Source organism: Aythya marila, assembly GCF_965140915.1.
Source record: "Aythya marila genome assembly, chromosome: 6".
NCBI lineage: Eukaryota > Metazoa > Chordata > Aves > Anseriformes > Anatidae > Aythya > Aythya marila.
Genome location: NC_139047.1, coordinates 1,926,354 through 1,941,301, shown reverse-complemented (window position 1 = coordinate 1,941,301; position 14,948 = coordinate 1,926,354). Strand labels below are relative to the sequence as shown.

Genomic DNA, 14,948 nt, shown 5'->3' with positions numbered 1-14,948 from the left:
GGTACTCTTAACAGAATAGCAATGCAGACGTGTTTAAATGATAAATCTGTAACTACGTGCTCTGAAAGCCTCTAAAAGAGCAGTATTAATAAAAACACTGGCCAGTTGGACAGATAATAGCATACCAGTATATATAAAAACTACTTGATATCAATTGAAGATACAGAAAATTTTAATATGATGATATTGTGAAAACACTGGAAACATTTTTAGGTATGGATAAACTGTCCAGTAAACCCACACTTCTGCTCTTTTTTTAATAGTAGTTTTTATTCATCGAAGTATACTTACTGCTATGGATCTAGAGAACATTGGCCTATTAAAAGAATACCCCAAACAGAGACTGATACATCTTTTCAGCATTGATGTGGGAGAACTGTTAGAAGGGGTCTGATGCAGGTAAAATATTATATGCTACACGTAAGAACTTGCAATTTTTTCTCCTCCAATGCAAAAGTGTAGTATTAAATGTACATATCTTAAAGGCACCATAGTCTCAGCACAGATTCCAACTTCTAAACATTTTACTTTTTACTTGAAAAAATTATTCCCCTTATATCCCCCTTATATTCCGTGTTCAGCTTCACTGTAGCAGTTCATATCACTCTGATCCAAATTTAGCTGACTACTCAGGCATCCAAATTATTTTAGGCACCCATGTACATTCCACACATTTAAAATCAAGCATATACATCAGAACTTAGCCGAACAGCAAGAGACTAAGACGTGTTATGTTTTAAGTGTGTATGCAAGTTGCTGAATGGAGCCTGAATACATCAAAACAACAGTTGGGTTTTGATTAGAGAAGTGGTATTTGTAAGTGAGGAGATGGGATTTTAGTTACCAAACTGCAGACCCTACATCTATGAAATTTTAAATGATAATTCACCACAGTACGTAAAGGTTGTATGAAGTAATTTTACCTTTACTTACCAGTGAGTGCTTTTTAAAGTTTTCTTGTCAAGAACCAAACATATTTAAGCTCCTTACATCAAAGGTTTTGAGTCATTGATTATTTTAGGCTATTATAAATGGATCCTTTATGTCTTTCACATCTAATTTGATTGCTCAGCTTTAAATCAGGGAAACCAAGAAATATTCATTGTTAACTACACTATCTGTTCAGAAACCTGAAGAACACACAATCTAGATTTAATTCTGCTGGTATGTTGTCCACACTGCAGAAATAATTTGTTGTCTTCTTAAGCTATAGTAGCCATTGGCTGCACTTACATTGCTCATGATCCTATTGACCAATGTTGAATTTAAGCTAGGAAATTTCCATCTTCCTTGGTATCAGCCAGTTATTCTTGCAAACTAATCAGAAGGTATCACATTTTTGTATTTTTAACAAACAGGTTCAAAACCCACTGAAACACTTTGTTAGTAAGATTTTTAACTGTTAAAAAAAAAAAAACACTTGGAAACAGAATTTTCTAAACTGTATATACAGATATGAGTTTCTATAGATGACACGCATCCTTTTCAGCAACAAAACCACATAATGATAGAAACACTTCCAGACATCCATTTCAAAATTCTCCCCCCATAGCACAGTTTTCTTTTGAAAAATAGTTACTCTCTCATTCATTCTTAAAAACGTCACCTTTAACTTGAAGGACAGATTAAGTGCACATATTTTTTCAAAAATATCTGCTAGGTAGCGTATGGCTGACAGCCACTTGTCATCACAGAAAATGACAGCAAATTTGGAACACTTTGTAAAAGAAAAATGCATAATTCATCTTTAAATTCAACAACTCATAAGCAATTTGCCATGAGATAACCAGTGAATCTCTGCATAGTACAAAACTTTCTCATAGTCGTTATGCATCTTATTACAAACTTTAATAAAGATTCTACTATTTAAAGGTCTCGTTTTTATAAAATTAACCACATTGACAACATCATGTAGAACTCTGTGCACTTCTACCTTCAACTTCTTTCCCACCAGAGCATCAGAGAATCATTTAGGTTGGAAAAGGCCTTCAAGATCATCAAGTTCAACAATCAGCCTAACCTACTGAGTCCCATCACTAAACCATGCCCCTCAGTGCTACATCCACATATCTTTTAAATACCTCCAGGGATGGGGACTCTACCACCTCCCTGGACAGCCCATTCCAATGCTTAAATCACCCTCCCCATAAAGAAATTCTTCTTAATATCCAATCTAAACAACCCCTGGTGCAACCTGAGACCATCTCCTTGCATTCTATCACTTGTCACCTGAGAAGACTGACATCCTCATCGCTGCAAACTCCTTTCAGGTAGTTGTAGAGAGTGATGAGGTCTCCCCTCCTCTCCTCCAGACTAAACAATGCCAGTTTCCTCAGCTGCTCCTCATAGATTTTTCTAGTCCCTTCACCAGCTTCGTTGCTGTTTTCTGTACATACTCAAGCAACTCAATATCCTTCTGGTAGCAAGGGGCCCCAGACTGAATGCAGTGTTCAATGCGCACTCTCACCAGTGCTGTATACAAAAGGACAATCACTTCCCGAGTCCTGCTGGACACAATATTTCTGATACAGGCCAGGATGCTACTGGTCTTCCTGGCCACCTTGACCCACTGCTGGCCCATGCTCGCTCAAGCTGCTGTTGAGCAACAGCCCCATGTGCTTTTCTGCTGGGCAACTTTCCAGCCACTCTTCTTAAAGCCTGTATCTCTCAATTGGTTTGTTAAGGCTCAAGTGCAGGACATGGTACTTAGCCCTGTTGAATGCCACATAATTAGACTTGGCCCCCCAGTCTAGCTTATGCAGATCCCTCTGCAAAACCTTCCTAACTTCAAGCAGATCAATAGTCCCACCTAATATGGCATCATCCCTGAACTTACTGAGGATGCATTCAATCCCCTCATCCAAATCATTGACAAAAATCTTAAAGTAAAAACTGGCCCCAAGACTGAGCCTTGGGGGAAGCCACTGGTGACCAGGCACAAATTGAATTGAACTCCATTCACTATGACTCTTTGAACCCAGCCATCCAGCCTGTTCTTCATCCAGCAAACCACGTACCCATCCAAATCATGAGCAGCCAGTTTCTCCAGAAGAGTAGTGTGGGAAATGGTGTCAAACACTTCACTAAAATCGAAGTAAATGATGTCAATAGCTTTTCCCACATCTGCTAAGTAGGTATTCTTGTCATAAAAGATCAAGTTAGTCAGACAGGACCAGCACTTCATAAACCTGTGCTGTCTGCTTCTGATTACTTGATTGTCCTCTATATGCTGTATGATGACAGTCAAGATGATCTACTCCATAACAATCCCTGGGACCAAGGTCAGACTGACAGGGCTGTAATTCCCTGGATCCTCGATCCTCCTTTCTGCTCTCCTTGTAGATCAGAGTCTCGTTGGCTAACCTCCTGTCAAATAGGAACGCCCTGGTAGGCCAAGACTACTAGTAAATTACTGACATGGGGTGAGTCTTGTCCAGCCCCATAGACTTATGAGCATTCAAAATATGGAGGAGGTCACTTACAGTTTCCCATTTAATTATATGGGCATCATCTTGCTCCCTGTCACCATCTTCCAACTCAGAGGACTAGGTACCCTGAGAACAATTGGTTTTACTAACACTTTTTATGCCTCAGTCATTATCAAGTACTTCACAGCATGACTATGAATGACACTGTGAATGAATTTCATGTGTGGTGCTCTCTGTAACCTTACCAGAAGCCTTTTTATTCTAGTCAAAGCAGTGGCTTTTTGGCCAACTTCTTATAAAATCTGATTAAACCATCATTACTTTTACCTCATAACATGGCTGACAAAGAGCTTATACTAGAAGTGTCAGCTCCGCCATTTTCTTATACAATGCTTGTGCTCATGACATTAGTATTATCTTCAAGTCAGTTTTTCTGTAGTAATCTTTTAAAGCCACTTGCCCATTTCACGATGGTTAGGTTAGTTAAAATTAGATAATATTATCTGTAAAACCATTTATTCGTGGATTTGTGTAACACTGAACACACAAACGGCAATACATCATAAAATGCTGAAAGTGAGAGTGCCGCCGCAAACCCCTTTACATTGTGGAACAACCAGTCTTCCCTCAGGACACCTCATGTATGCACCTGACACAAAACCCTCTGATACACAGACCAAGTGAGGGCACTAGTGTCAATCTATATATTAAACATTGTTAAAGATTATTTTATCATTTTTTGGATTAAAAAAAACACACATAAGTTCTAATATTTCCTTCATACACCCCAATGGATCATGTTGTACAACCCCTGGGCTCCACATCACCTACTCTGAAGACTGTTGCCTTACAAAGTTTTGGTCCGAGCCTACTGGCGCTCTTTTCAGCAATGCCCCAGGACAAGTGACAGCAGAGACAAAGGACTATTCCAAACAGGTAGTCTGATTGCAAGCATGATGTTTTGATGGGGAAAAGAGTTTGTCTGTATATATAAGAGTCCAGCTAATCACATTTAGCCAAATGCGATATCCCACACGTCATGGCCAAAGATGACCTGTCCTTTGTTATTTTGTAATAAAGATATAGCACCAGTGACTTTAACAGGTCCAGAATCACACACAAAATGTGAGCAACTTCCATACGCTATTACTCAAGGACAGAGTAATAGTATTGGTAGCTACTTCTTGCTTGGACTTGTTAAAAAGGAAAGTACCTTAAGTTCCATTAGTTCCTGAGTATTGGATGGAGTAGTAAGGGCTTTTTCTGATATTCTCTCAAACTCTTCACATAGTCTGAAAAATATACAAAATAAACTATTCGGCATGTGTGTTTTGTTTTAGCCACCCTTAGACAAATCACATATTTATAAAAGCAAAAATGAGATTAATGTATGCTTTAAGGGTTATAAAAGTTCAACAGTGGAAGCAAAATTAAATACACTTCAATACATGTTTTCAGTTTGACAGTTACCTCAAACTCATGTCTTGATGATCTCTGAATGTTTTTGCAATAACTTTTTCACAAATATGATCTGCTCGCTTTACCAAAGCATTTATTAATTCATCACAACGCAGCTCAAACATTCCTAGACGGAGATACTGCAATACAAATTTAAGTTAGCAGAATGTTGAACAGCTTGTACTTATTTTCCTTCACTATCTTAAGCAGAATGTCAGGGACCTCACCTAGGAATTCAGTCAAATCAAAAAATGCTCTTAAAACTTTACATGAAGAAAAGAAAGAAAAAATTATAGTTATGAATAACTGTTCTTCTGTACGTGCATGTCAAAGTTTATATAAATTTTACTTCTATTGCTTTCAATCTTGCCAATCTATAGCCTCATATAAGAAGGGCATCTATTCTCTGTAAGAGGAATATTGTCTGGTGAAATTACAGAGTTTGAGATTCATCTAAAATGTAATCTTGCTTTTCTCTTGGAAACACAAGGATATGTGATATTTCTCAGGATTAAAAGGGGACTCTGCCTCCCAGGTAGTCTCAGAATCCAATGCTTTCTTTTACTAGTGAGCAAGCGAGCTTGACTTCCATACACAAGCCATCATGACAAGCCTGTAAGTACTAGTTTTTCCAGAACAGAGGTCAGCAATGAATGCTAGAAGAGAAACAGTTCACAGAAAACCACTTAAAACTTCAAATTGTTTTTCTGAATGTGAAATCAAAGGATTCTTGCCACATGTTTTTTGTCTTCTTATAGAGACAAAAAGAAGTGGATCACATTAAGAATCCTCTATCTGCCTTTGACGCTTGGAAAGAATTTGGGTTGGGACCAGACCTACTCTTTCTTTTGTGCCTTCACATCCAGGAGGAAGGTACTCTGAATGTCTTTACAAGTCTCTGAAGAACATCTAGTAAAAAGAACTGTCTCACTGAAGTAGGGTAATACACCCCAGAAATACTAACTCATGAAAAAATATTTATTTTTGTAAAAAGACTAATTTATTTTACTTTATCTCACACCTAATTATTATCAAATTTGACATTCTTAGTACAAGACCAATATTAAAATTATGTCCATATCTCTTTATGAATATTATTATAATTTACCTTCCTAGAAGTATATTTTATTTCCTTACTGAGTTGCTGGTATTTTATAATTTCCGCTTTCATTTCTTCAAAGGTATGTTCTTTGGTCAGGAATTGATCAATATCTTGTTCAGCTTGTTTGTTTATCAGAAAGCTATACTTATCATACAGCTTGAGATGTTCAACAGGTGCAACACTTTCTTTGATAATTTCTTCTCTAATCATTTTCTTATGTTTGTCCAAGATCTCGTCTAGGATAACAGGTTTCAAAACGGTTGATGAAGACTCACCTTTTGGCTTTAGGAAAAATAAACAAACAAACCAACTGAAATATACCACATTTTCAAGTTACTTCAAGTTAAATTTTTGCAGGTCAGCTATATTTGGACGATTAACAGGATAGAAGAAAAAACAATTAAATGTTGCTTTAAAGTTTCTCTAATTAAAGTTTGATTACAAATTATATTTCTTATACACAGTGATTTAAATGCTACTCCCAATTTTTTTTTTGAATCCTAGGTTATGGAACTTTGCCTCTAGCAAGCAAGAAGTGCTGCTTCATCCAGAAACTCACAATTTTACATACTAGTCCAGCCCAAACAAATGCATCAACAATTTTAGTCAACACTGACTTTATTTTTCCACGTTAGAACTATGGAAAACGCTGTTGTGCAAACACTCAGAAGCTATAAAGCCTTGCTCCTGTGCATTTAGACATGCTTGAGACGTTTCTTTTCATTCATCTTTTCACAGCTTATTCATTACTGATTTTTATAAAGAATAGCACTGTTATTCAGGTTTCTGCTTGGTTGGTTATGCTTTTAAGAATATTAACAGAAATGTTGAGGGTTGGTATCTTTATTTAAAATTAAAGTTGGTGCTAAGTAGAAAAGGCAACAGAATCTCCAAGTGATATTCCTTCAATAGAAACGTTCACCTTCCATAGCTTTCTGGGAAATGGTTCAAGATGCACCACACAGGTATGGTCCCTTCCACTCTCTCTAAACTAGAAACTAAGGTTCCTACACTGAAAACAATATACAATTCCAAAACAAATAGATTAAAAAATATGTAATTTTAAATTATTTCACAAAATATTTTTTACTTAACCTGTATTGTTTCCTGTTTGACCTAACACTAATCTGGTTGAATGTACAAAACAGGTAAAATTGAAACTGCTTTAAAATTCTGTTTTGTTTTAAGATAGTCTACTCACGACATTCTACATTTAAAATGACAATACCTTCCAGTGTCAAAATACAAGACATTTCCAGAATCCTGCAAAAATATCTTTAAAATTTGAATGTTTGTTTTTTTTTTTTTTGTTTTGTTTTGTTTTTTGTTTTTTTTTTTTTTTTGTTTGATTGTTTGTTTGTTTTTTTGGTATTATATAATACATTTGTAATAGCTGCTGTTGGAAAATAGCTGATGGCTATTTATTTGCTTAGAAAATAGCGATTGGGCCTTCTGATAATAAAATTAAGATTATTTCAAAATGTTCCAAATATCCTGAAAGGATATTACCGTATTACTGTGAGCTTTGACAGTAAAACTATTTATTAAAAATACCCCCCAAAGTAAACGTAGCAAGAGTATATTAACAAAACAAAAACCATGAGGATTGTAATTTCTTACCCACTTAGAGAATAATTTGGTCTCAATTCTTGGTATATCACTGACAGCATTAATCATAACAGTACAGACATTCAGTAATATATCCTCATAGTCATTAAAGTCAGGTTCAAATTTAATATGGTCATTCTCAAGGGTTACCCTCAGTATGAAACCTGGGTGTTCGTAGGCTCGGACTGATTTCTAACAAAAAATGAAAACGGTAAAATATTAGTTAACCTAAATTATGTAGAAGGTGTCAAAGCATTGTTAAGAATTACTCCAGCATATACATTTTGAATTATCAAGATTTTAACTGTATATGACAAATAGTAATCTCGATAAAAATACTTGTGCAAATTGGAAATGTCTCTGATAAAATTAATGTAACATGGATATTCATTACGATGAAATACAATACCATTTTTAGTTGACACAAGAGGTATCCTCTTTACACCAGTCAAAAACTTTTATGAAGTTGTTTGCAAAAACCAACACAGAGTTGCTTTACAGTAGTAACTCCCACAAGTGTAGGAATATATGAAGGAGGAATGAAAACATATACCTCCACAGTATGATTCCTCACTTCCTTAGATTCTCTGCATATTTTTTCCTTGATATTTGGAGCCAGAGTTTTGTGAATATGAGGGCGAAGCTTTACTAACAAAAGCTGAACAAAGATCCAGTTACACTCCAAAACATCAAATATCAAGGAGAAATATTTATCTCCACAATACACATGGTGTGAGTGCAAAAGAAACACTCTCTTGTTGCTTAATTTTTTTTTGCCCACAACTAGTCTGCCAAAGCATGTAATAGGTACCTACTAATAGTAGAAAGAAGATAAACCTTCCTCACAGATGGGGATTACAAACATACCTATATAGTTCTTGCATTATAACTGTGCACGATGCCTGCGGCTTTTATATTAATGAATTCTTATTGTACGTCTAACTAACTGTGGTGTCTTCCTGCGGGTTACCAGATTTAAAATGCCAGTATTTCCTTTCTGACTTCAGTGTTTTTTAAACTCCATTTAATAAACAATGCATTTCTAAAATATTTGTATCTTTTTTTCCCCAAAGCACCTGCCACGAGAGTTCATGCTTTTTTTTTTTTCCCCACAAGTAGAATACACAGGAAAAAAAAAAAGTAGGTACATAGCTAAGCAATGTTTCTAGTATGAATATGAAAGACTACTTACTGCAGGTTGAACAATTAAATCTGTGAAGTCCTGAATAGAATGTAGAAGTAAATGTTGCAGCTGACGAGTCATTAAAGTGGCAGCACAACTGAAGAAAGACTCTAATTTAGCAGTGCTGGCATTGCTGGGTATTTGTTTTCTTTTATTACCTTGGTAAAATATTTTCTGTACTTCTGGAAGCCACCTTAAAAGAATAAAGAATACAATATTGTTAAGTTTGTCAAGTGATTAGCATGAATAAACCTGTAATTTTAAGTTAATTGCTGTACAGGTACATACTGCATGCATTCAAAATATGTTGCAATATATTTGGGAAACTAGTTTAATTTAATTAGCTGATACAGTAGTATCTTTACATTCAAAGGAAATGTGTCTCTGAAAATAATATCTTCTATTATGGAAACATATTTAAAATATGTTTTATATGTTTTATTTTATCTATTAAGATAGATTAAATTGGTAAATTGCCTTCGTCTTCTATTTCTCCGGTAAACAGAAAACAGAAAGGCTTCACAGGCAGTGTAGTCCCAGGGGCTATGCGGTACCTTATGCAAGCCTTCTAACCTCAGTAGATGTTAAAATGTGAAAGCATTCCATGAGGAATTCTGCCCAGTCACCATTAGTGAAAATGAAATCGGCTCTGGTACTGGAGGGAAATGGGAAGGAAGAAAGCACAGAGATGTGCAGACTTCAGTTCAGAACAAAAAAAATATCTTCAAGGCCAGAAATAAAAAAATAAAAACTGAAAAAACAAACAAACAAACAAAAAAAAAAACACACACAAAAAAAAACCACACTTCCATGACAAGGAAAAAAGTTATTTGGGAACATAGTAGTTTCAAAACTCTTCTATATCGATAAGAGGCATTTTTTTGTGTGAGGCATGGATGGGGCAAGTTTTATTGCATAAAAAGTTCTATCACAATTTGCGTTTTAAAATGTCATGAATTGTTGATAGCAGCAACATTATACTTTCTCATTTGTTCATTTGTTGCTTCAGCATTCACTATTTTAGCTGTTTCCATTTTTTACTTGAAAACTGAAAACAAAATTGGAGAAACTTTAAAAAGCAGACCTTCACTAATCAAAAATAGCTCCAAAAATCCTTTGAAGCAGAGCAATTAGATGACAAGTCCTCAGAACAGAAGTGTTTCTCATAACAGACTAAAATCCATATATTGGTAAAATCCCTATAAGAAGCAAGCAAAACACATCACACCAAAATTCGGAATAAGAAAACTGCACAAATTATGATAAGCTCAGTATTTACAAAGCAATTTTCAGTCATAGGTCTCAAAGCATTTCACAACACCACAACACGTATTATTAAAAAGGGTCATTCTTTCTCTCTCTGCAAAGCTCAGATTTTCAAAAACACATGAAGAAATAGATTTTCCTGTAACATCAAAAATACGGATACACTGGATCGTACTTCCTAGATAGAATAGCTTTGGATTTTCCAATTTCCTGGATGACTCCAATCTGGAAATGTGAGAGTTCCTCAGCTTCCTGTTTATAGTGAAATATTTCCGTATCAAGAAGGCGCATATTTCTGAAACAGAATATAACATTAATATTTTAGGAGCATATTTACAGTACCCTGTTATTTATTATCTTTTTACCATAAAACTTTGTTTTTATTTAACATTTCAAACAATGTTATATTAAACATATTTTAAACATTTCAATATAATTTTATTCTCAGAGCTCATTATTATTATTTCTATTATTTCAGAACCCCCAAATATAAGTACTGCAGTATTGTCTGTACACATGATCTTAAATTGAAGTAGTAATTACTACATTTGAGTATATTAATAAGCATTTATAGAATCAGAGTTTGTGCACATGTTTGAGTAACGTACATGTTAGTCATTACATATAACATCAAACATTAAAACTTCTGAACGCCTCTGAAGTACAAAATTCCTAAACAATCTAAATTCTACATGTGATTTCTTGCTTAAAACTGCCTACATACAACAGGAAATAAAGATGGCAAATGTGACATTAATTTTTGAAAATCATTCCATGTGATTTCTGGGTAGGTACAGACAAGCAAGTTTGACCTCTATAGAGAAAACTTTGGCAGAAACTCTTCAAAGCATAAAGTCAGAGCGCACATAGACAAATATATTTGGGAAAATGTTTTTTGAACAAAATCGTAATCTCCATGACCCGTGCTCATATGTATATATTGTAGTTGCCCCAGATTCAATATGGTGACTTGGAAATCTTAAGATATCATCATTCATTATTTCCCCGCTCAGATTCTGAAATCGTTGAGCACCTGAAAACCTAAGAAAAATAGATAACACTTACTTAAATGAAGTCTCCCATAAGTTCAGAACAGCTAACATTGAAGGATTTATTGCATGCAAATTTTCTTTCATGTAACTGTATGCTGATGTGAAAGACTTATTCCAAGGTTTTGGCAATACTTCTAGTCTAAAAACAAAACAAAGCAAGACACACACATGTACACACAGAAAACAAAAAAACACAGCAGGAATAACATAGCTGTTCGAAGAACAAAAATATTTGTATATTTAAGATAATTAATTTCCATCCCAGACAAATTAGAATAGATCAATCTAGCTTTCTGTTGATTATTCAGATATTAATAATGCTAATATTCAAATATTGACCAGTGTATTAAAAAAATATAAGAGAGAAACATTGGCCAAATCTTAAGAGATCTGTAACTTATTCATGGTATCTTATGCCATGTTTTATCTTTAGAATGTAATAAAATCATCATACGTATATTATTTATTCAATTAATACACAATTTTCTACATTATGTTGAGTTTATATTTATAAACATCATATTCAATTTGATAACGGTCATGATTATAGAGCCTTTTCATAATTCCACTGGGTCTGTTTTCAACTTTTTAAAAGCATTATACTATTTCAGTGTGTGCATGGTTTTTTGTTTGTTTGTTTAAATATATACTCCTAACTTTTATTTCCTTTAAAAAACATTGAACAAGGTAATTTGCCATTTTCCACAGACGGTTGAATTTTACTGTTAAAATATAGAGTATTTCAAATTAAGAAATACATATTGCAACCTTTATCACTTTTGTTGTAACTCAGATTATACAAGTGTAACTACAGATTTTCAGTATATTTTGCATAGCCCCATTCAGGAACCAATGACAGAATTACTTTATTTTGTATAGCTAGAACCATTAAGTTATGTCTTGCACTGTTTGTAACTGTTTCCATGTCTTCCTGGATGTTCTTAGAGTTATTTCTCAGATATGAAATGAAGCATGATATTTTAGCCCATCTCAGATCCTTCTGCCTCTCATCAAATCTCAGGCACTGGGTTTCCAATGAAAGGAATAAGTTATGTAGAGATGTGATTATGTAGAATCCACCTCAGAGAACTCTGGGTCTAGATGAATAACTTCGATTTCTTCTTTAAGTGGCCTCTGCATATTCACATCATGAACTAACTTTCTCAATAATACTGTCCTGAAAGGATCATAGGAATTAAGTCATAATTAGAGACTGAAATACTGCTCTGTCATAAGGAGCACTAACTTGGGACAATGGATCGAGAGGCATTTTCTAGATCTGCATGTGACACTCTCTGTAAATGGCTCAAGCAAGGAACAAAAAGAGATTAAGCTCTCTAAAACACAGCCTGGTTACTACTGTAAGGAATTTAGACAAGGCTCCAAAAAGTGTTAAACTAGCCCCTTAGACATCTGCAAAATTGTAGCATCCTAAGCTTCTGCCAGTAAAGTAATTCTGGCTTCTGTTACTGCAAACAATCAGAAGTACCACAGAGCAAAACAGCAACTATCTCGCACGTAAGGCAATTTCTAATTAACAGCTTAGCTATTCCCCCATACAACCCTCTTGACAAACCTCCTTCAACTGTTTTGGTTGACCATGTGCTAAACTGCACATAAGCAGTGCTTTATTGACACTGTTTTGGCAGTTTTCATTCAAAAACAACCCTGGCATTAGGGTATGGCAGGAATGAGAATGCTCCAGCACGTATTCCCACCAAAAGAATTAAGCGCCAAAATTAGACAAACATGGAGTGCATGAGAGAGAATACCATTAGGTTCTCAAACAGTAATGATGATTTTTCATACTGTTTTACGAAAAACTAATCTAAGAATTTATTCAGACGTTTCACCTCTCCAATATTTTACTCTGATAGAAAAAATAAAAAATGAGGCATCTTAGAAGAACAGTAAGATGGAAGAAATTGACCACAGTTCCATATGTAGACAAATGTAACCTCAGTTCACAAGATACTGAAACACTTTATTTCCAACAGAATAGCACAGTTCCAAGGGAAAAATCAAAAACATTACTGACAAATAAGTCATGTTTGTAATAGTGTTTTTTTTCCCATCTTCAAGTTCTGATATAGAACTTTTAATCCATTGTTTAATAAATCTGTATTCTATAGGAGACAGAAAAAGTGTTTATAGGGAGTTAGACTAAAAAAACTATTATCGTTAGAATAAAGATCATACTTCAAGTACTGTTAACAGAATACAACTGTTTTACTGATGACTATTCTAGTAGGAGAATTTTATACTTTGAGTTTGGTATGCAAGTGTGTGACGTAAGCTTACATACAAACTAATGTGATGCCCTACAAAATAACAGTTCTTAGGAGACATGAAAGATCTTCAGAGTCAGAAATTGTAGGATAGCCTCTTACCCAGGGAATATAAAACAATGAATTATTATTATATTACTCCTCTTTTCAAGATGCAAATTGCATAAGTAATATCTGGCAAAAAAACAGCCACCCTCCTATATACTCTAAAGCCTGCCATTTGGTATTTAAAAGCTTATACCTCAAACCACATACCAGAAATATTATTTATAACAAAACATTTTCTGGTTTTAAAATCACACAGTAATACTAGCCCCAAAGCAGAATCTGGTTGATATCAGTGGACATATTCTGTTTCTACAGTATTTGTAAGATTTCATGCACCTAAAAGGCAAATTTATTTACCAGTTCAAGCCTATACCTATGCAAGTGGTACCTCTTTACTTTCAAATCTCAGTAAGAAATAAAATATGTTCTAGAAAAGTTGATACTAGGCTGAGCCACACTGGGCAGATGTGTGACCCCGGGAGTAGTGCTACACTCGCTTTCAGTAGCCTGCAGAGATTTTTAGGCAAATGTGAATGGAATGGTGGTAGTCCTTTAATCAAATGCCACATCTACCCACTAGTACACAGAGGTTCCTACATGCTGTATAACCCAGGCAAAAAAGCTAGGCACCTGTTAATGTTTTAGTGCATTTTGGTGAACTGCTGTGAGAGACAAAAAGTCTGTATTTACTACATTCTTAAACCTGTTACATTTTGGCTCAATACATACAATCGGTAAACAATACAGAGCTTCAGTGAAATCAGTGCAAAATAGGGCATTGTTCCATCGATTACAATGCAAGTTATACACAAGGATTTGCCCTGCTATATCCCATTTTCAAATGCTGTGGGGTTAAATGGGAGATTTCTTACTAGCTAACCACTGCAAAAATAAAATTAATTCCAAACAATTATTCGAGGTAGATACATGTTTTTTCATTTTTTTTCCAGAGATGCTATATAATCATTACTTGAACTTACATAACTAATTACTAAATCTTATTTACTGTTACTGTTTTGTGTAGTGCTCCAGCTGACATCAAGTAACACTACCTAATACTACTCATTACCCATGCTGTTTTACCCCACTGTTCTCCTGTCAATGTTTTTGAATAAATGTATTTTCTTACTCTGCACGATGAGGTAGAAGAGAATCCTTCTTCTCTTCTTTTTCTCTAGTATCTCTTAAAACAAAGTCAACTGAAAAAAGTGTAAAAAAAAAAAAAAAAAAAAAAAAAAAGAAGTAAAATAAAATACCAAGATGAGAATAAGCTTATCAAAGGAAAAAAGTTCACCAAAATTCACAGTTCATTGAAATGAATTGTTTTACTTAGATATACATGAAAATAGATTTAGTAGAAAGTTATACTATTAAAAAGGGCTTTGCAATATATATATAAGTTTTTGCAATATATATATAAGTTTTGAAATATCAAAAAAAACACGTATGACATTAGCTTTCAACCTTACAAGGGTAAGGAAACCAGCATATTGTTTTTGTTAAAATGCACCTCTA

The 14,948-nt window shown here is 34.5% G+C and overlaps 1 protein-coding gene across 1 annotated transcript in view; it reads right to left on the bottom strand.

Annotated features, from left to right (window-relative positions):
• The window catches only part of DNAH7 (dynein axonemal heavy chain 7), a gene marked incomplete at its 5' end in the record, with an annotated part of 109,270 nt that overhangs the window by 89,160 nt on the left and 5,162 nt on the right, over nt 1-14,948 (bottom strand). The window contains 8 exons of the mRNA XM_082763209.1: nt 4,642-4,720; nt 4,899-5,026; nt 5,995-6,270; nt 7,609-7,788; nt 8,789-8,972; nt 10,221-10,340; nt 11,111-11,236; nt 14,563-14,632. Of these exons, the coding sequence (XP_082619335.1) occupies nt 4,642-4,720; nt 4,899-5,026; nt 5,995-6,270; nt 7,609-7,788; nt 8,789-8,972; nt 10,221-10,340; nt 11,111-11,236; nt 14,563-14,632 (1,163 nt within the window). The remainder of the gene's footprint in view (nt 1-4,641; nt 4,721-4,898; nt 5,027-5,994; nt 6,271-7,608; nt 7,789-8,788; nt 8,973-10,220; nt 10,341-11,110; nt 11,237-14,562; nt 14,633-14,948) is intronic.